Source organism: Phoxinus phoxinus (genome assembly GCF_949152265.1).
Source record: "Phoxinus phoxinus genome assembly, chromosome: 8".
Taxonomy (NCBI): domain Eukaryota; kingdom Metazoa; phylum Chordata; class Actinopteri; order Cypriniformes; family Leuciscidae; genus Phoxinus; species Phoxinus phoxinus.
Genome location: NC_136883.1, coordinates 18,573,990 through 18,594,794, shown reverse-complemented (window position 1 = coordinate 18,594,794; position 20,805 = coordinate 18,573,990). Strand labels below are relative to the sequence as shown.

Below are 20,805 nucleotides of genomic sequence, written 5' to 3'. Positions count from 1 at the left end.
GTACGATAATGGGCAGTATGTTTACACTCCTCTGTTATATTTTATACTAGCACGTTCATATTTTAAGACAGATCTTAGCGGTATATGTCGATGCAGTCATTGAATATATTATCACTCAATGTGAATGGCCTAAACTCCGCTATTAAACGCACTCGTGTTCTTGAGTATATATATCGTAAAAAAGTAGACATCGCCCTGATCCAAGAAACACACCTAAAACAATGCGATGTGGCACGATTTCAAAATAAACATTACAGATTAATTGCATCATCCTGCGCCCTAAATAAGACCAAGGGAGTATGCATCCTTCTTAACCGAAAAATATCATGCAATATAAATATTACTGGAAATGATGAGAATGGAAGACTTGCTTTTGCCTGTGTTTGTATATTCAATCATAAATTAGCTTTCACATCCATATACTGCCCAAATGAGCCTGACAGAGATTTTTTTTCTTACATTGGAAACACATTGTTAGAACAAAATGACTATTCTTTAGTGGTGGGAGGTGATTTTAATGCAGTCCTTAATCCGTCTCTTGATAAATCTAATTCAGGTGCAATAGACAATCCTTCATCTACTTTATTGAAGTCGCTTCTCAATGATTTAAATCTTGTGGATATTTGGCGTATACAGAATACAACTGCTAGAGATTATACATTTTTCTCCAATAGACATAAAACATTTTCCCGGATAGATTATATTTTCCTTAGCCCAACCCTTATTGTAGGACATACGTCCATTACCATCTTACCTATTCTACTATCTGATCACTCTGCACTTTTATGCAACATTGATCTGCCCAATATTAAGACTAAGGCCCCCAGGTGGCGTTTAAACACATCTTTACTAACTAACTCTGGATTTCTTAGTTCACTCAAAGTACAACTAAAAGATTTTTTAGATATTAACACAAAGGATTGCTCTAATCCACAAGTTTTATGGGAGGTCACAAAGTGTTTTATTCGTGGTTTCTGTATTTCATTCTCCTCAACTTTAGCTAAAACAAAAGCTTCCCAGATCTCTAATCTTGAAAACAAAATAGAATCATTAGAAAAGCTACAAAAAAATAGCTTTTCAGATGATCAGTCCAAACTGCTGGCATCTTTAAAAGATGAATACAATACAATGGCCGTATCAAAGGCGGAATTTATTTGGCATAGAACCAGACAAAAGTACTATTTTGAAGCAGAGAGGCCTAGTCATCTACTGGCTCTTATGCTTAAGGAATGTGAAACAAAAGCTCACATTCCAGCAATAAATACACCTGAGGGCAAGATTACTACTAATCCGCAGGCCATTAATAATGCATTCTTAACATTTTATGAAAACTTATACAAATCAGAAATTGCTAATGATGATGATGCCAGTAAACATTTTCTTGACAAACTAGAGCTTCCCTGCCTTAAGCAAACTGACCAAGATGATCTGGAAGCTGCATTAGAGTTGGATGAACTACATAGAGCTGCAAAATATCTTAATAAAGGCAAATCACCTGGCTTGGATGGCCTCCCTCCAGAGCTTTATTTAGAACTATGGGACATGGTGGGTACACTCATGCTGGATTCTTTTAATTTTGCAATCAAAAGTGGGACCTTCCATAGAGACAAAAAAACAGCACTCATCACCTTACTCTTGAAAAAGGGAAAAGATCCTTTTGAGTGCGCTAGTTTTAGACCAATATCTCTACTTACAAGCGACCTTAAGATATATGCCAAAGTACTCGCTCTGCGCCTGGAAAAAGTTATTCAATCTCTAGTCAATGAGGATCAAACAGGATTTATCAAGGGACGCTATGCATCTGATAACATGAGAAGGCTGCTACACATTATAGAGGTTGCAGAGACACACCCAAACCCTTGTGCCGTATTTTCACTCGACGCAGAGAAAGCCTTCGATAGGTTAGAGTGGAAATATATGTGGGCAGTTTTGCAACGTTTTGGTTTCAGGCATAATTTTATAGCAATGATCAAGGCGCTATACCACTCACCTTTAGCAAGTGTTCTAACAGGTGGCATAATCTCTTCTCCTTTTACCCTGCAGCGTGGTACAAGACAGGGGTGTCCACTCTCGCCACTTTTATTTTGTTTGTCTCTGGAACCTCTAGCACAAGCCATTAGGCAATCTACGGCTTCCCCTATGGAAATTGGTCGTCATAAGCATATTATATCTCTGTATGCGGATGATATAATTTTGTTCTTAGATAACTTTGACACCTCTATTCATCCAATTATTAAGGAATTTGATCATTTTAGCAGCCTGTCAGGCTACAAAATTAATTGGACAAAATCTGCACTTATGCCTCTAAGCACTATACACACAAATGTTCCTATTCCCGTCTATATTCAGTCCAAAAGCTCTTTTACATATCTGGGCATTACGATCTATAAAAACATACATAAAGTGAACAGAGACAACTTCAACACTATGCTAAGCAAAATAAAATCAGACATTCATAGATGGAGGAATTTAAAAACGTCTCTTCAAGGTCGAATTAATACAGTCAAAATGAACATATTGCCCCGTCTCAATTTCCTCTTCTTTATGTTACCACTCTGCCCCCCTCCAAATTACTTTAAAGACATTCGCTCCATGATTTCCAGTTTTATTTGGGATGGTAGACGGCCCAGGGTTCGTCTGAATACACTGCAACGACCCAAACTGCTGGGTGGTCTGGCAGTACCGAACGTTGAACTTTATTATTGGTCATTTCAGATCAGAGCACTCAGCATATGGGTGGACCCTCAGTCTACCACTGCATGGCGATTGATTGAATCTGCTAAGATATTTCCACACAAGCTGCAAGACATACTATTCTCCAGGGTACCAAACAAAACAATAAAAAATAATTTTGGGCCCATCATTGCTAACTCTATTCAAGTGTGGAAGAAAGCAGAACGGTGGATGGGCGGCCCACCTAAATTCTGTCAGAACACGCCACTATGGCATAACCAGAGTTTATTATGTGGCAACAAACCATTCAATCAACCATCTTGGTCATGCCTTGGGGTGAATACATTAGGTGATATATATGATACTCAAGGTCTCTGCTCCATGCAAGATTTAAGAACACGCTTTTCGCTTCCTGTGTCCTCTTATTTTGTTTACTTTCAGCTAAGATCAGCCTTAAAAACGTATGGAGTTCCCTGGAATTCTCCTCTCCCCTCACATCCCATGTTACAATGGATTGCACCATTACTGGGCAGATCTTCTGTCTCTTTAATATATAGTGCGCTGATCCAGCATAGTGCTAAGGCTTTACCAATTGAATCCATATGGAACAGGGAGTTGGGGAGTTTAAATATAAACCTAGATTGGGAGAGAATATGGTGTAATTTAAGTATGACTTCTAAGAACCTAGCTCACCAACTAATTCACTTCAAAACCATACATAGAGCCTACATCACACCTTATAAGAGATTCCAGATGAAACTACAACCTACTCACAACTGTCATATATGTAACACTGCTTCACCTGGAACGTTTTTACACATGTTTTGGGAGTGTCCAGTTATCTCTAAGTTCTGGTTGCATGTAAATTCAGTTCTAGCGGATATACTTGACATTTTTTATGTTCCCAATCCTGGTTTCTGTCTCCTTAATGATAATTCGGATATAAATCTAAAGCAAATTCAGCTTAAAATGGTATTTGCAGGATTTACCTCTGCAAAGAAAACAATTTTGAAAAACTGGTTCTTTCCGGATATGTGTATGGAATCATTCTGGATCCATAGTCTTGTCAACATTGTCAACCTTGAACATACAACTGCGCGACTCAATAAGGCGCGACCAGTGACTGTACAAGCTTGGAACTCTTTCTCATCTAAGATAATCTCTTGGACCAGGGACAACAGCTAGACAATCACTGTTGTTAAACACCTGCCGAACATGTTTCTGTTGTTTTATGTATTGTATTACCATTGTGATGGTTTTTTTTTCTTTTCTTTTTCATGTAGTCACAAGATTTTGGATATGTCTGTAACCCCCACCCCCCCCCCACCCCACCCCCCCAGGTAAACAATAAAAATGTTGATCACAAAAAAAAAAAAAAAAAAAAAAAAATCCCAATTTAAATTTAAAATTGATCAAAGTCAAATCCCAATTTAAATTTAAAATTAATCAAAGTCAAGTCCAAATAAACCTGGGAGGAATTAACAAGGGATTAGAATGTTTCCTTATAATTATCACAATACACACTGAAGTTGTTTTGTAATGATTATACAATAATACTTGGTGAAGGCCTGCTTGGGATTAGGTTACACAGAGTAAATTTGTGGCAGGCTGATAGCTGCCTTGAGAAGGGAGCTGCCTCAAGGGGGCGCTGTCCCCTTCAGGGTGATCAATGTTTGTAATGTGATGAATTCAAAGTGGGGAAAAAAACAAAACAGCTTAATGTGTTTCAATTTCAAATCAAATCTAAAAACGCTGGGGAAAGAAACCAAAAGTTTTTTTTTTTTGTTTAGTGAAATAGAATGATTTCTAGTAGTAATCACTGTAACATAGAAGTTATTAGTAGATTGTTACATCAAACAAACAACCCTCGAGTCATCGAGGCAGATAGAAATGGGAACAAAGTAGAGCAGAGTGAGTCGAGCAGAGGAGTTGCAGCTGACCTGGAGGGGTACCGCCACAAGGGGCGCGCTTCTCTCTCCAAGTGAGCTACCAGTGGTTTTGGCTGAGAAATTCTATGATCAGAAGTTTTTTTTTTTCTTCAACTTCTGGAGCTCAAACTCGGGATAAAATGTCTCAGTCCAAAACAAAGAATTGTTTTTAACGATCTTAGCAAACTGTAAATGCAAATATGTATTTAGACAGTTTATTAGATAAACTTCGTCGTGAATTTTTTTTTTTTTTTGAAAACACACTCGAGACGGAAATAAATGAACAACAGGTCTTTCCTGCTGTTGGCCACGAGGTGGCAGTGTTGCGCTCACGCGGAACAAAGTCACGTGGTGGTACTTCGAGAATGTTACGCCTGAAAAGATTGTTTCAGCAAACACAATTTGTACGCGTGCGGTTCTCTTGCAAAACAAAAATCACACTGCAAATACAAGTTGAAGAAGGTCTCGGCGGACCTTCTGTGTCTGGTATATACAGACACTGAAACGGGGTTTTCACTGGGTAGCTAAGCCAGCTCTATTCGCCCGTATTTATCGTTGCTAACGACATAAAATAAAGATCTTTTTTTTTTCTGACCCGGAGTACGTTCTCTCCCGGGGTTTACAGAATACCGGTAAATATGCCTGTGAACTTTCCTTTTGTTCAAAACAGGTCTTTCGACAGATTTACACGAAGACAAGCAAAATAGATTTTTCTTTCCCTAACTTAGACTGTTTCGAGACTGTACACTGCAGTTTTCCACATCCAGGAAAATACTGGTGGATTACGTTACTGATACGGCTTTTGCCTTACTCAGTTCTTTGAGTCGACTTTATCAATACAAAATTTACGTGCGAGTAAACATTAAACTTCCAAAATCACACATGAACATAAATCTGAATCTGTTCCAAAATCAAGTTTGAAAGTGCCCGCGTTCGAAAAACCATATAATATGTAGCGGAAATGACTCTGTTTAGGGGATTTATTAACTCAAATGAGATACGATATTCATGAGATATGAATATTTATGTTGCATACATATATTAAATTATTTCCAAATATGGAATGAGTCGAACGTCGCCTTATATTAACAATTAATACGATTACTCGTAATAACCATTAATATAGGTAGGTAAATTTATCTTTAATCAGGGGAATTTAGGTAGAAACACCATTCAGTTATCTTGCACACGTATGTCCAGCAGACGTGCACGCGAAATTTGCATAGGGAATCACCAGTCTGTAACACCGTCAAATATTATTTCTGTGGCCACTAGAAATCACATTTGCGTGTTTTAGACAATTTAAGTATTATATTATAATAGGGTAGAGCTTGGTAACTTGATCTTTTACGCTTTCAGTGACTCAATAATGGAACATAGGCAGATTTTAATTCAAAAGATTAATGGAATTTAATGTAACACAAGCTAACGGTTATAATGTACTAAATCAAAACACACATGAGTAAATATGCATAGTAAACAAACAAACTAAAACGAAATTAAAAATGATCGCGATAAGAAACAAGAGAGAGAGAGAGAGAGAGAGAGAGAGAGAGAGAGAGAGAGAGAGAGAGAGAGAGAGAGTTAGGAGGAGTTTTTCTGTGAGGAGATCAGAGAAAAATGAGAACTTTGACAAAACAGGTTTTACACAGTTTACATCAAAATGAGACCCCAAAACCTTAGCAATATTTAGACAATCTTAACAGCAGTTCTTTCAGATGGTAAATTTAGGAATAATACGTTACTCTGTCCGTGCCCTTTCTGGTGCGTCTGTTTGGGACTGACGCGTGCGATCACGTGGATGAATCTTCAAAGCGAAAGTGAGGAGTAACTCAGGTTCGGAGCGGACGCGTATTTTGTCAAGTTAACTTAGGCTTAGGCTGGTATTCTTTTTAGGAAAAATACCGATTTGAGTTAGAGTATCAAGAAAATAAAGACTTAGAATAAAACGAAATGAAAGTAAACGAAAGAAGCTTGCGGTGAGTGAGAAGGGTCTCTCTCTCTGCTGGAACACTGCACACAGAGGCGAGCCGCGCGCTACGTTTTGAAGAGATTGAAGTCACCCTCGTGGTTCGCTAAGAAACGCCTCCTGGACGGATGCGCGTTGGAGATTAAGTCTGTTATAACCTGATATAAATGGCAGAATGCATAATTTCATAATTTGAGTTAGAAATTCGAAATCAGTAGTCTTCCTGGAATAAAAGCATATCAAGGATTGTGTTTCTGGGGTTTGCTAGCAAGAAATTACATGGTCCTATGGTTACATGAGGCTAAAGATAAACATTTCCATTCTTGATCATACAATACACTTAGTTATAATCGGTCTGTGTATAGGGACCGTGACATACACACAAATACATTTTCAAATACGTTGAAAGGATTGATTTTTGATCACAGTGTCCATGGACCAGATTGTCTGTGTATGTATGTGTGTGTGTGTACGGTTTGTTCAGAGTTCGTTCAGACCACGTGTTTGAACTTTTGTGCTGAGCTCCGGGGAAATACAATGTATGTGCGTTTTCTGAAATTGATGTAATTAGCAACTCGTGGACTTTGGGGTCACCATCTGCTAACAATCCAGAGTTTGTGAGGTTTCTCTGTGAGTGTGCGTATGTATGTGTGTCTGAGCTGATGACATCAGCAGTTAGGTACCACAAAACAATGTCCTGTTGTCTTAAAATGGTTAATCATTTGTTAATGATCCCCTGATCGCTGTGGACCCCCCCCCCCCCCCATAGGGGAGTCGTGAAACAGACTGGGGTTTGTTTATTTCTTACAGAGCGGTCTGTGAGTGGGTCACATGTCCGGCGCCAGGTCTCTTGTGTTGCAATCCAGGAAGGACAGAGTCGTGTGTAAATTAGATTTGATTAAATTAAATCAGAAGCAAAAAGGTTAATCTGACATGGGCTACATTTCTCAGTAGATTTTAGCGCGGTTCTTTGTTGCTAGGTAGGAAAGTTTGTTTGGTTTACTGTGTTTACTCTGGTAAAACGCGAGGCCACGCTGCCTTCGTTTGTGTGTCGTCACTTTTCGCTTGGCTCAAGAGCAGGGCGTGGCCTGCTGTATTCAACAACAAGATATTTGGCGTGTATAAATAGGTTAGTGCACAGCGGCAGCGGTCGCGGCAGCTGTGGTGTGAAGCCCTCATTGTGTGAAGACCGAAGAGTGTAAAGACCAACGACTCTACCTGTGCGACTCTACCGAGCAAGGACACCGACAAGGCACTTGAATATTAATTTTTATATCTGTTTTATCTTCTTGTCATTTCATTTCACTTTCAACTGATCTTTCTGTTTGTGAGCTCTTACAGCATGTGTTTTATAATCCCTACTATTACTACCATTCGTATATCCAATGTCACACGTTGGAGGCGGTACAATCCTTACAACCTGCGTACCCTTCCCATGTCTTCTAGTACTATCTTCTCTATCTTCCTATTGGTCTCTGGAATTGCCAGTCTGCGGTAAACAAAGCTGATTTCATTACATCTATTTCTAGTCATTCAGGTCTCAGCCTTTTGGCCCTGACTGAGACCTGGATCAGACCAGAGGACACTGCCACACTGGCTGCGCTCTCCACTAACATCACTTTCTCACACACCCCTCGTCTGACTGGAAGGGGTGGAGGTACCTTGGCAGCTTGGCAGTTTCTTAGAGGAGCTTGATGTGCTACTCTCATCCTTCCCAGAGGATGGCACTCCTCTCATAGTTCTTGGAGACTTCAATATCCACCTTGAAAAACCTCAAACTGCTGATTTCCACACTCTGCTTGCCTCATTCGATCTCAAACGAGTATCGACTGCGGCTACTCACAAATCAGGTAACAAATTGGACCTTATTTACACACGCTACTGCTCCACTGACCATGCTCTTGTCACTCCACTGCACACTCAGATCACTTCCTCCTCACTCTCAACCTCAACCTGCCTCAGAACACAACACGCACTCCTCCACAGGTCACCTTTCAGCAGAACCTACGCTCACTCTCACCTATCCTCTTTGGTCTCATCCACACTTCCTCCACCAGACCAGCTCTCAGCACTAGACACTAACAGTGCAACTGATACTCTTTTCTCCACTCTAACATCCTGCTTGGACAACTTCTGCCCCCTTTCCTCCAGGCCAGCCCGCGCCACACCCTCTGCCCCCTGGTTATCTGATGTTCTCTGTGAACATCATGCTAAACTCAGGGGTGCAGAGAGGAAGTGGCGCAAATCCAAAGATCATTCTGACCTTGGTCTTTATCAATCCCTCCTGTCTTCCTTCTCTGCTAACATATCTACTGCTAAAATGACTTACTATCACAAAAAAATTTACAATTCTTCTGACTCTCGCATGCTCTTCAAAACCTTCTCCTCCCCTCTTAACCCTCCTCCTCCTTCATCAACCCAAACAGCTGATGGATTTGATTGCCACATTCTTCATAAACAAAACTACCACCATCAGCGGACAATTTACCAATCCACAAACTAACACACACATTTTAACAGCTAACACACACATTCTACCCTCCTTCTCCTTGCTTTCAGAGACAGAAGTCTCCAAACTCCTCCTTTCCAATCGCCCTTGTCATGATCCTGGCTCTGTTTCCCTTCACTCTGTCTCCCCCTTTTGGTCACACACACTCATGCACTCTCGCTGATCATCATACCTCTCATTACACACACATTTCTCTCATCACCCCCAGCTGTTTCCACTCTCTACTCATTACTATGTCATTCTTTCCACACCTGTTCTCTCTTTCTCTAATTATGTCTGCTTCTTTTAGCCCTGTTTCTCCCTGTCTCGTTGCCAGATTATTTCATGTGTTATACGTATGAGTCGTCAGTATTCTAACCTCTCGTTCCTGTCTTGTCTTGTCCTGTGCTCCTTGGGAGATTGTTCTACCACTCTACATTTGCGACTAAGCTGTGCTTGTTACAGAATACCTGCTCGTCTCCGTCTGCTGAGATCTGACCTCCCGTGAGTTCCTGATTGCCTGGCATCGCCTCTGAGTTTTCGGTCTCCGAGATCGCACAGCTGTCTTAACGGAGGATCAAGTTACGTTCTGTCAATATTCCTCTAGAAGATCTTTTGTTATCCCTTATCGCTGAAGATATTTGTTCTCATCCTCTGGACAGCTACTTTCTGTTATTAAAAGACTGTTATTCCGCATCTCGCTATTGGGTCATTCTTCTCTCCACATCACAGCCCTACTACCTGTCCGCTTTATCCTATTCCCACTAACCTACTTCAAGCTATTTCTTCCTCTGTTATACCCACACTCACACACATCATAAACACATCTCTTCACACTGGTACATTTCCCACAGCATTCAAGCAGGCTCGGGTAACCCCACTGCTTAAGAAACCCACTCTAAATCCAGCACATCTAGAGAATTACAGACAGTTATTCCATTTCTTCCATTCGTCGCAAAAACACTTGAAGGAGTTGTTTTCAACCAGATCTCCTCCTTTCTGACGCAGAACAACCTCTTGGACAACAATCAGTCTGGCTTCAAAAGCGGACACTCAACTGAGACTGCTCTGCTCTCAGTAATTGAAGCTCTGAGATTGGCAAGAGCAGCTTCCAAGTCCTCAGTTCTCATCCTGCTGGATCTGTCTGCTGTCTTTGACACAGTTAACCACCAGATCCTCCTGTCAATCCTAAAGATGAACGGGGATCTCGGGAACTGCACTCCAGTAGTTCAAGTCTTATCTCTCGGGTAGGTCCTTTAGTGTTTTGTGGAGGGGTGAGGTGTCGTAAGACCCAACATCTAGGCACTGGTGTGCCTCAGGGCTCAGTGCTTGGACCACTTCTCTTTTCAATCTACATGACATCACTAGGATCTGTGATTCAGAAACATGGCTTTTCCTACCACTGCTACGCTCATGACACACAACTCTACCTCTCATTCCAGCCTGATGATCTGACGGTAGCCGCTCGCATCTCAGCCTGCCTGACAGACATTTCTGGCTGGATGAAGGACCACCACCTTCAACTAAACATTGCGAAGACAGAGCTACTTGTAATCCCGGCTAACCCAACACTTAATCACAACTTCACCATTCAGCTAGCCTCGTTATCCATAACTCCATCTAGATCAGCCAGCAACCTTGGAGTTGTAATTGATGACCAATTTAATTTTACAGACCACATTGCTAGCACTGCCTGGTAATGCAGATTTGCCTTGTACAACAATAGAAGGATCAGGCCCTTCCTATCAGAGCATGCTACACAACTCCTTGTTCAGGCGCTTGTTCTATCCAGACTGGACTATTGTAATGCTCTCCTGGTTGGTGTCCCAGCTTGCTCTGTCAAACCTCTGCAACTGATCCAGAATGCTGCAGCTAGAGTGGTCTTCAACGAGCCGAAGAGAGCACATGTCACTCCTCTCCTCACAAAATTGCACTGATTGCTGGTTGCGGCTCGCATCAAATTCAAGTCACTGACGTTTGCCTACAGAATAACCACTGGCACTGCTCCCTTGTACCTGAAATCATTACATCAGACTTATGTGCCATCCAGAAACTTGCGCTCTGCAAGCGAGCGGCGTCTTGTGGTGCCATCTCAAAGAGGCACAAAATCTCTCTCTCGGACCTTCACCATGACTGTTCCCTGCTGGTGGAATGATCTGCCTAACTCAGCCAGAGCTGCTGAGTCCGTAGCCATTTTTAAGAAACTGCTGAAGATGTATCTTTTTTGCCAGCACTTGATCCAGTAATACTAACACTTTCTTCTCTATTCTAACTTTAAAAAAAAAAATTGTGTCGCATTGTACTGTGAAGGGCCATAGCACTTACAAACTGTTATCCTACTGCTAGTTTAATTGCTTCTATTGTTTCTAATTTGTAAGTCGCTTTGGATAAAAGCGTCTGCTAAATGAATAAATATAAATGTAAATGTAATATCACGGACACTCTCGCTTCGCACAAGATAATGATCTTACATAACAGAGTGGCCTTGGATTACATTCTTGCAACACAAGGGGGAGCCTGCATTTTTGAACTTTCAGCAAAATAACAACAGATGACTGAAGATAGTTCACGGACCCTAATTGCATGTTTGTTTCTGTGTCAGCATGCAATTACAGAAAATCAACACAGATCATGTGCTATGTGCCTGTAACGATCACAAGTAACAAGAATGAACTTAAGTGTCTAAATTTGTATTTTGTGGGAGTTATTAGAACTCCCAAAGGGGGAAATGTAGTGTTACAAATTTATTAAATGTTTAATTTAGATTCCAATACAATCGTATATAAACTGAGAAAGTTTAGTAGACTGATTTTAGCATTTGAGGTATAAATTATAATAATAATAATAATAAACATTTTATTTATAATGCGCTTTTCTTGAAACTCAAAGCGCTACAAACAACATACAAGAGAGTTGAATACAATAGAATATAGTAAAAACAATAGAATTCAGTAAAATAGTCACATTAGTTACAGTAAGCAGCTCTAAAAAGTGTGTCTTTAAAGACTTCTTAAAACCTTCTAATGTTGGAGAGTCTCTAATTTCAGGTGGTAGAGCGTTCCAAAGACGTGGTGCTGAGACCGAGAATGCTCGACCACCCATAGACTTTAATTTATGCCGAGGCTGCTGGAGGATGCATGACCTGGAGGAGCGCAGGGAGCGAGCCGGAGTATGAGCGGTGACCAAACTGCAAAGATAGGCAGGGGCCGCCCCATGAATGGCTTTATATGTTAAAACTAATGTTTTGAATTCAATACGTGCTTGTATCGGCAGCCAATGTAAATCAGAGAGTACCGGAGAAATATGCTGACGGGTGTTTCTGTGTGTCAATAATCGGGCAGCTGAATTGTGTATGTATTGTAGTTTTTTTATGGACCGATTTGGAAGGCCAAAATAGAGCGCATTGCAGTAATCAAGCCTCGACGTAATAAAGGCGTGAATGAGCCTTTCTGCATCTGGCTGCGATAGAAATGGCCGCAATCTAGCAATATTTCTAAGATGGAAAAAAGCAGTTTTTGAGACCTTTTTGATATGGGTGTCAAACATAAGTTCAGGGTCGAAAATGACACCAAGATTGCGTACTTGAAGAGACGGGGTGACAAAGTCATTTGCAGTAATCAGCTCTGAAATATTTTATTTCAGTAAGGATGTTGGTGGACCGACAAAAAGAAGTTCTGTTTTTGCCTGGTTGAGCTTAAGAAAATTGTCATGCATCCAGGCTTTTATCTCATCCAAGCAATTTTTAAGTGCTGTGACCGCAAGGTTTGGATTGGGGTGCATGCTGATGTAGATCTGCGTATCGTCAGCATAACAATGAAACCCCAACCCAAACTTACGAATTATGTCACCCAGAGGCAGCATATAGATGCTGAACAGAATGGGACCAAGCACTGACCCCTGTGGGACACCTTGCTGAACTAATGTTGGAGAAGATTTGTTTTCCCCCAGAGACACAAACTGGAATCGATTTGTGAGATAGGATGTAAACCATTCAAACACAGTACCAGATATTCCTAGCCATACAGACAGTCTTTCAAGTAGGACAGCGTGAGAAATAGTGTCAAATGCAGCAGTGATGTCTAACAATACCAGAACACTACAGGCACCCATATCAGCAGCAATGAGAAGATCATTCGTAACCCGGACGAGAGCAGTCTCAGTACTATGGCCCGATCTAAATCCAGACTGAAATGGTTCAAGGAGATTGTTGATGGTCAGGTATTGCTGTAGCTGGCCAACTACAACTCGTTCCAAGACCTTAGCTAAAAAAGGTAGATGGGCAATAGGCCTGTAGTTAGACAAATCCTCTACATCACAACCAGTCTTTTTCGGGACTGGTGTGATGGAAGCTAGTTTAAGTGCCGAAGGAACCTGACCAGTTGATAAAGAGTGATTAATGATACCAGTGATAGAGGGGCATAAAGGTGTTAAGCACTTTTTTAAAAGCACAGTAGGTATAGGGTCAAGAGAGCAAGTAGATGAATTCATAGACATGACCAGTTTTGAAATGTCATCAGTGGTAACAGTGACAAAATTAGTGAAAGTAGCAGACAAATTCATAGGACAGGGCTCATTTGGTAAATGAGAGGGATCAGTGGCCATGGAACTATAGATATCTTGAACTTTCTCAGTGAAGTATTTTTGGAATTTGTTACACATCTCAATAGAGGAACAGATGTTTTGATTTTGAGGTTTAAGCAGTTTGTTAATTGTTTTAAACATCAATCTTGGATTGCCAGCACCTTCATTAATCATGTGTGAGTAATATTCCTCTCTGGTGGATTTAAGAGCAAGATGATATTTCATTTGCTGTTCTTCAAACATTAATTTATGGACAGTGAGACCAGTTTTTTTATGCAAGCGCTCAATTTTTCTTTGCTGGGTTTTAAGTGCCCGCAATTCATCAGTAAACCAGGGGGATGATCTAGTGAAAGATACGACTCGTTGTTTCAGTGGTGCTACAATATCAAGAATAGACGATAGGGCAGAGTTGTAACTGTCCACAGAATCAGTCACAGGAAGCTCAGCAGTAGAGCTAAATAGCAACTGAGGGTCAATGTTCTTGATATTCCTGAATGTTATAACACGCTCTTTAGAAGTTTTTAAAGAGGCAGAGGAGGCAAATTCACAAGTTAATAAATTGTGATCACTGAAGTGTAACTCGTCATTTCGAAGTTGGTCAATATCTATACCAGCTGTGCAGATCAAGTCCAGTGTGTGGCCAGATTTGTGAGTGGGGAAGTCAACATGCTGATAAAAATTAAAACAGTCCAATATGTGCATAAAATTGGCTGTTTGAGAACAGACTGGGTTATCAACATGGATATTTATGTCCCCTATTATTAAAATATCTGAACAAATTGAACTCAGCAGAGTCAGTAATTCAGCGAGTTCAGAAAAGAAGACAGGATTTACCTTAGGAGGACGATAAATAAGGGTGATAAGCATCGGAGAGTTCCCATTAATTTTCACAACCAAGCACTCAAATGAAGACATTTCAGGTGTAGTGATTAGAGCAACAGTCAGTTCTGATTTGTATAAAATTGCAAGACCACCACCTTTACCGGTAAGTCTAGGTTTGTCAACATATGTATATCCAGGTGGCAAAGCCAGGTTTAAGTTGTAACAGTCATTTGGTTGATGCCATGTCTCGCTGAGACAAAGAAAGTCAAGTTTTCCATCCAGAATTACATCATAAAGCGATGCTGCTTTCTTATTTATAGAACGCACATTTAATTGCGCGAGTCTAATTTTAGAAGTTGCATTCGTACCGCACTTATTCTCTGGAGACATACGTGGCGGTGGAAAAGATAGGTTGGACATACAAATGCCACGGGACTTTCGATATTCAAATCTCCGGGAATAAGTGCACAGAATATTTATACCACCAGGCACTGGCGGGTTATATAAGCCCATGCGAGAGCCGCGATGAGCATATTTTGGCCGGCACAACAGTTGAGATGCTCTCAGGGCATTTTGAGTATAGTCACTAAGAGGCACTTGAAGATCCAGTGAAAGAAGTTCAGAGAAAGAGTACCTTTTCATTTTGGTGTCCCACAGTTTAAATTCCTGTATTTCGGTGAATCCGATTTTGCAGACCAGGGTAATCACTATGAATGAAAACAGCATATCGCAAATCCAGTAGAATCCTTGACACGTCCCAATATAAATTATGATTATTGAGTTTCCAGCAGGAGATTCCTGCCAGACCTGTAAATGAGTCAGATACTCACCTTTTGTCTTTAATGGCTCTTGGAGCCCCAGCCCCAGTCATTAGTTAGACTGATTGGATTAGCATCAATGCTCTGAACAGTTATGCTGATGAGATTAGAGCCGCGGAAAGTTTGGTAACGAGCTAACGCCTACTTCATTTGCATGCTTTGTTTAGAGTCTCCTCCTCTATGTAATCCCTCCCCTCTTTGGAATGTAAATAGACTACAATGTATACTGTTTTAGTTTAGACTGTTGGACGACCTGCAGCAACGCACAGCCAAGTCCTCAATAAAGAATAACTTCTGCTTATCCTAACGTCTCCTGGTCTGTTTTGACGAAGGAAAAAAATTCCTACAATAGGGAACTGTCATACATCATATTATTTGGATGTTTACATCATATACATAATTGTCTTTGAATATCATATAATAATTTAGCTTTTAGAGAAATTAATACAATATTTCTTCATGGTATGCAAATAAATTTCATAGAACACAAAACATTTTCTGGGATGACATGAAACATCTTTATTAATTTTAAAGCATTCACAAAGCATGTTTTATAAAGGCACAAAGCCATATCACGGTTTCGATTTTATTTCATTGGCAAAATATAACGCTAGAGACCTTTATGTTTGGCTATAGGTTTTACATCTCATATGTGTTGGGAAAAGGGAGAAGAGTGAGTTCAGCAAAAGGCGGATTCGAACTCGGGTCGAATGCATCAAGAGCTACTTTCAAGCACCTCACGCCCTACGACCTATGCCATTGTAGATATTCAGTGGTGGGCGTCTTTTTGCCATAAAGACAGACAGTTAGTGCAAATATACACTCCGTTATGGGAAATGTAAAAAAAAAGAAGGATTTTTATCTTCCACTCGCTTGGGCCCCATAATGTCCATTGGATAATCGGGCCCTGGATGCCCCCCTATTGGCTGGTGACCCAGGGCACTCGCCCAATCCCGTCTATGGATAATCCGGCCCTGATTATTAAATGTTTATACTGTATAAATTAGACATTATTTACAGTATGTTGAATATACAGTAAATATACAGTATATACAGTATTCAGTTGCATGGTACAACGTGGACACATATTTAATTAGTACATGACTTCATGTCACGTCATATCAGGATTAAATACAAAAGATAAACACTAAGGCGACATAAGGTGTAAGGCGGCATTTGTAAGTAGTAGGTAAGCTAACATTCACAATTATTCATAATATATTTAGTTAAGCATGTTTAATATATATTCCAATGTCTTTTCAGTAAAATATATACTATTCTGAATTAATAATAACTAATTTAATAAATGTAGAGGCTACAATCATGAGCAAACCTTTCTGAGATAAATTTGCCTCATTCAAATTTACATGATCATTCCCATGTTTATGAATTTTCTCATGTTAATAAATCATGAATATTTATTTATTTATGATTTATCATCATGTGTTTCTTTGTGTTTTGCTCTGGCTTGAGTAAAATAATGTAACATTTTGGAGCAAATATGCAAAACAGCAAACCAAAACTTGAAGCTAAAATAGCAAATATTTCCACAGCTACAGTAAATTTCCCAGGAGAACTGACATAAGCTGGGATAAATGTGAGCCAGACAGCACAGAATATGATCATACTGAATGTGATGAATTTGGCTTCATTGAAGTTATCTGGCAATTTACGAGCCAGAAAAGCCAGAATGAAGCACAAGACAGCCAGTAGGCCAATATAACCTAGCACAGCCCAGAAACCAAAATCAGAACCTAAATTGCATTCTAGAATTATTTTCTCTTGGTAATAATTCATGTTCATATATGGGAAAGGAGGGGATATTGTTAACCAAAGCACACAAATTACAATCTGTAATAGAGTGAAGGTAATGACACTGAGTCTTTGCTGCAAGGGTCCAAACCATCTCATGACATTACTTCCTGGAAGTGTAGCCCTAAAGGCCATTAACACAACGATTGTTTTGCCCAGAACACAAGAGATACAAATGACAAAAGTGATCCCAAATGCTGTGTGACGCAACATACAGGACCACTCAGTGGGCCGACCAATGAAAGTAAGTGAACAGAGGAAACACAGAGTCAATGAGAAGAGCAGCAGGAAGCTCAGCTCTGAGTTGTTGGCTTTTACTAGTGGTGTGTCCTTGTGTACAAAGAAAACTACAGCAATACCTAATGTAAAGGAAACACCCAGTAAAGAAAACACTACTAGAATAATTCCCATCACATCTTCAAATGATAAGAATTCCACAAGTTTCGGGACACAAGCATCTCTCCATTTGTTTGACCAAAATTCAGCAGGACACTTGAGACACATCACTGAATCTGAGGAAGAAGTTTGAATATAAAAAATGATTTTAGATTGTACACTACTGCTTGTTGTTGTGCATTTTTAATCTTGTCCCTACCTGTCTCGTTACTTATTTGACCATCTGCACACTGAATACAATCATAACAGCAGACATGTCTTCCTTTGTTCGCAGCCTTCCTAGTGCCCATGGGACAACTCTCACTGCACACAGATACAGGAACCTGTAAAACATGACAATTTGTACCACAACAAAACTTGTGTCTTGTTTACAGCAATGTAAGGTGTATTTCAAGTCTATAGGCCTGCTCATAAAAATTACCTGGTGTTGATTTTTGGCCCACACTATACTGATGTTGTTAAATGAAAGCTGAAATCCTTGTTTTAAAGAGGCATCATAGAAACCCACTTTAACAAACTCTGTTGTTCCATCCTCCCCCTGCTGCCAGTTCAAGAGATCATATCTTGCTGCCGGATCTCCATTTTTATCAAAGAACACATTTTCACCGGTTTTGGTGTAGAAGCTCACGTCCCTCAAGGCATTAAGTACCTGTAAAAGCAAAAAATTTACTTCAGTAAATAAATGAGTGAAATTGACATGAACGTTTCCATGCAACTCATGCTACCTGCCATGTATTGTTGACTTTCTCCAGGCATTTGCATGGGTTTGTGTCTAATTTTGAACAACTGATTATGATGTTCAGAGCATGAGCGACAGCATACACAGCCTTGTAAACATTATTGGCAATTTGTAATTCTGTAACATCTGTGTACTGGTTCTGCACATTGTCCAAACTTTCATTGCCTGTGCACATGCTTCTGCTTCCAACAGTTTGTTGTGAGGGAAGTTTACAATGGAATACTGTTTCCCAAAACTCTTTATACAGATCTGGTCTGGAAGATTGGTTAAGTTTAGTCAAAAATTCCCTTAGGCCTCTTATTTCAGCTTTTGGGATTGCAAAGCCCATGGACCCTCTAAGAATGTGTTGCCATTTACTAGTAGCAATGTTCATATCAGAGATCCATGATTCACTACCAATCCACTGTAGACCAGTAATATTCTGCTGAGCTATTTCTCCTAGAAGAACTTCCATATCTGAGTAGGATACAAAGGCAACAATCACTTTAGAGCTTGATTTCTTCACAATGTCCACAATCCTCAAAATTTCCTCCCTGGTATCAGTCCTGAAGAATGCTTCTGAAAATTCCACACAGACTCCCAATTCTGTGGCTGCTTTGATAAAAGTATTCATGCCATTGTTTCCATAGTCATTATCACTGCAAAGAGCCCCCACCCAAGTCCAGCCAAAATACTTGATCAGTTTGGCCAGTGCTCGGCTCTGGAAATAATCACTAGGAATAGTCCTGAAGAAGGAAGGGTGTTTCTTTCTGTCACTAAGACAGGCGCACGTTGCAAAATGACTAATCTGCAGGTTTTTTTTTTTTTTTTAACAAAATAGAATGTGTGATTTATTAGTAGGATTTGTTTTGTTAAAGCTTTAAACAGTCATAATGAAGATATGGCAACTTACCACAGGTAAATGCAGAGGTCCGACAGTGGAAGAGATGGCAATAGTTGGTGTAGAGGAGGTTTCTGCAATGATAGCTTGGACTGTGTTAGGTCTTTGACAGGACAACAGAGAGGCATTTTCGCCATTAACTAATGACAGGGAAGCTCTGAGAGCCATTTCTATTGAGCCACATGAATCGTAAATTTTGTAACCCAAACTAACACCAGGAAGAATATCAGCTCTGTTGTTGATTTCTTCAATGGCAAATACCATTGTCTGTGCATTTTGAAATTCTCTGAGGCTCAAACTACAGAAAGAATGACAATGAAAATTAAAATACACAAGGTTAAGACCGGTATAAGTATATACATACCTATACAAGCAGACATGTTAAGACAGGCACACATATACAAGCACACTGCATTCATTAATTGTACTTTTTTAACATCTGTCAAAATGTGTCCTTATCCACTCACCTCTTGCATTTGGGCCGCTCTGGTTTTGATGTGAATGTGGGCATAATTTCCTCCCAGCTGTTGTGGAAGGAAAAGATGCCTCCAATTGTCACATCCCCATCCTTTCTAAGCTGAGGAATGTCAGAAGTCTCCCATAACTTACATGGAGGGTCAGCTGCTCTCACTAGTGTGAACAGAAGCCATGTGTGTAAGAACCCCATTCTAAACCCTTAACAGACAGCTAATCCTCTGGTTCTGTCTTATATAACAGCTGTTGGGTCTCCATCCACTGAATACCATGTTGTGGGTGTTGCTTACTGAATTGCATATTTTCGGTCTTTAACTTACTTTAGCCAATGAGAAAACAATTGTGTAAATATTATTCGCATTACACTGATATGGAAAATACACTAATGGCATGTAAAATTAACTTAAATAGAAAATAAACAGGTAAATGTAACATGCTATGTTCTGTATTAATTTAGTTCCTCTTCGGTCGGGAGTTGACGCCACGTCAAATACGACGAATAGGAATCTCGCTAGAGAGGCCAATCTACTTAGAGTGAAACTTAAAACAAGTCAATACACATTGTCATGCAATCATTTGCATCAGCTGCGCAGCCTATAAATGAGCAGCTGGTTCGATTGCTTTTTAGCTTTTTGCTTCGGAGCCAAGCACTTAAATGCTTCATCTGCAAGAGTTTGACTTCTACAAGCCTCTTCTTTGGACCTCTCCATCCCGGTGCGGGCGTTACAGTACGGCAGTGCGAGCAGTCTTTTTTCTTTTCTCTCTCTTCGAAAAATTAAATTAATTTATTGCTATGGGAGAGGAAGAATTTTGCAAACTCATTAATTAATCTAAATCAAAAACATGTATGTTAGACCCTATACCGACTAAGCTACTGAAAGAGATAAATATCATTAATTTGTCTTTGTCTCTAGGATGCGTACCAAAAACCTTTAAGATGGTTATGATTAAACCGCTTGTTAAAAAAACGCAACTTGACCCTACATAATTAGTCAATTACAGGCTGATCTCGAATCTGCCTTTTCCCTCAAAAATACTACAAAAAGCAGTATCCTCACAACTGTGTTCCTTTTTAGAAAAAGAATATCAAAATTGACTGCTGGCGGTAGATCCTTTTCCCCTTTAGCACCAAAACTTTGGAACAGTCTTCCTACCATTGTCTGAGAAGCAGACACAGTCAGTTCAAAGCTAGATTAAAGACATAGCTCTTTGACCTAGCCAGTGT

At 40.0% G+C, this 20,805-nt stretch overlaps 1 protein-coding gene across 1 annotated transcript; it reads right to left on the bottom strand.

Annotated features, from left to right (window-relative positions):
• Nucleotides 1–16,467: 16,467 nt before the first annotated feature.
• On the bottom strand, nucleotides 16,468–19,773 carry LOC307002762 (extracellular calcium-sensing receptor-like; the record flags this gene model as incomplete). The annotated part of the gene is made up of 6 exons (XM_079620674.1): nucleotides 16,468–17,603; nucleotides 17,687–17,810; nucleotides 17,909–18,136; nucleotides 18,213–19,013; nucleotides 19,119–19,404; nucleotides 19,574–19,773. The coding sequence occupies 6 exons, from the start codon at nucleotides 19,771–19,773 to the stop codon at nucleotides 16,702–16,704; spliced, it is 2,541 nt and encodes an 846-aa protein (XP_079476800.1). The 3' UTR covers nucleotides 16,468–16,701.
• Nucleotides 19,774–20,805: the final 1,032 nt, after the last annotated feature.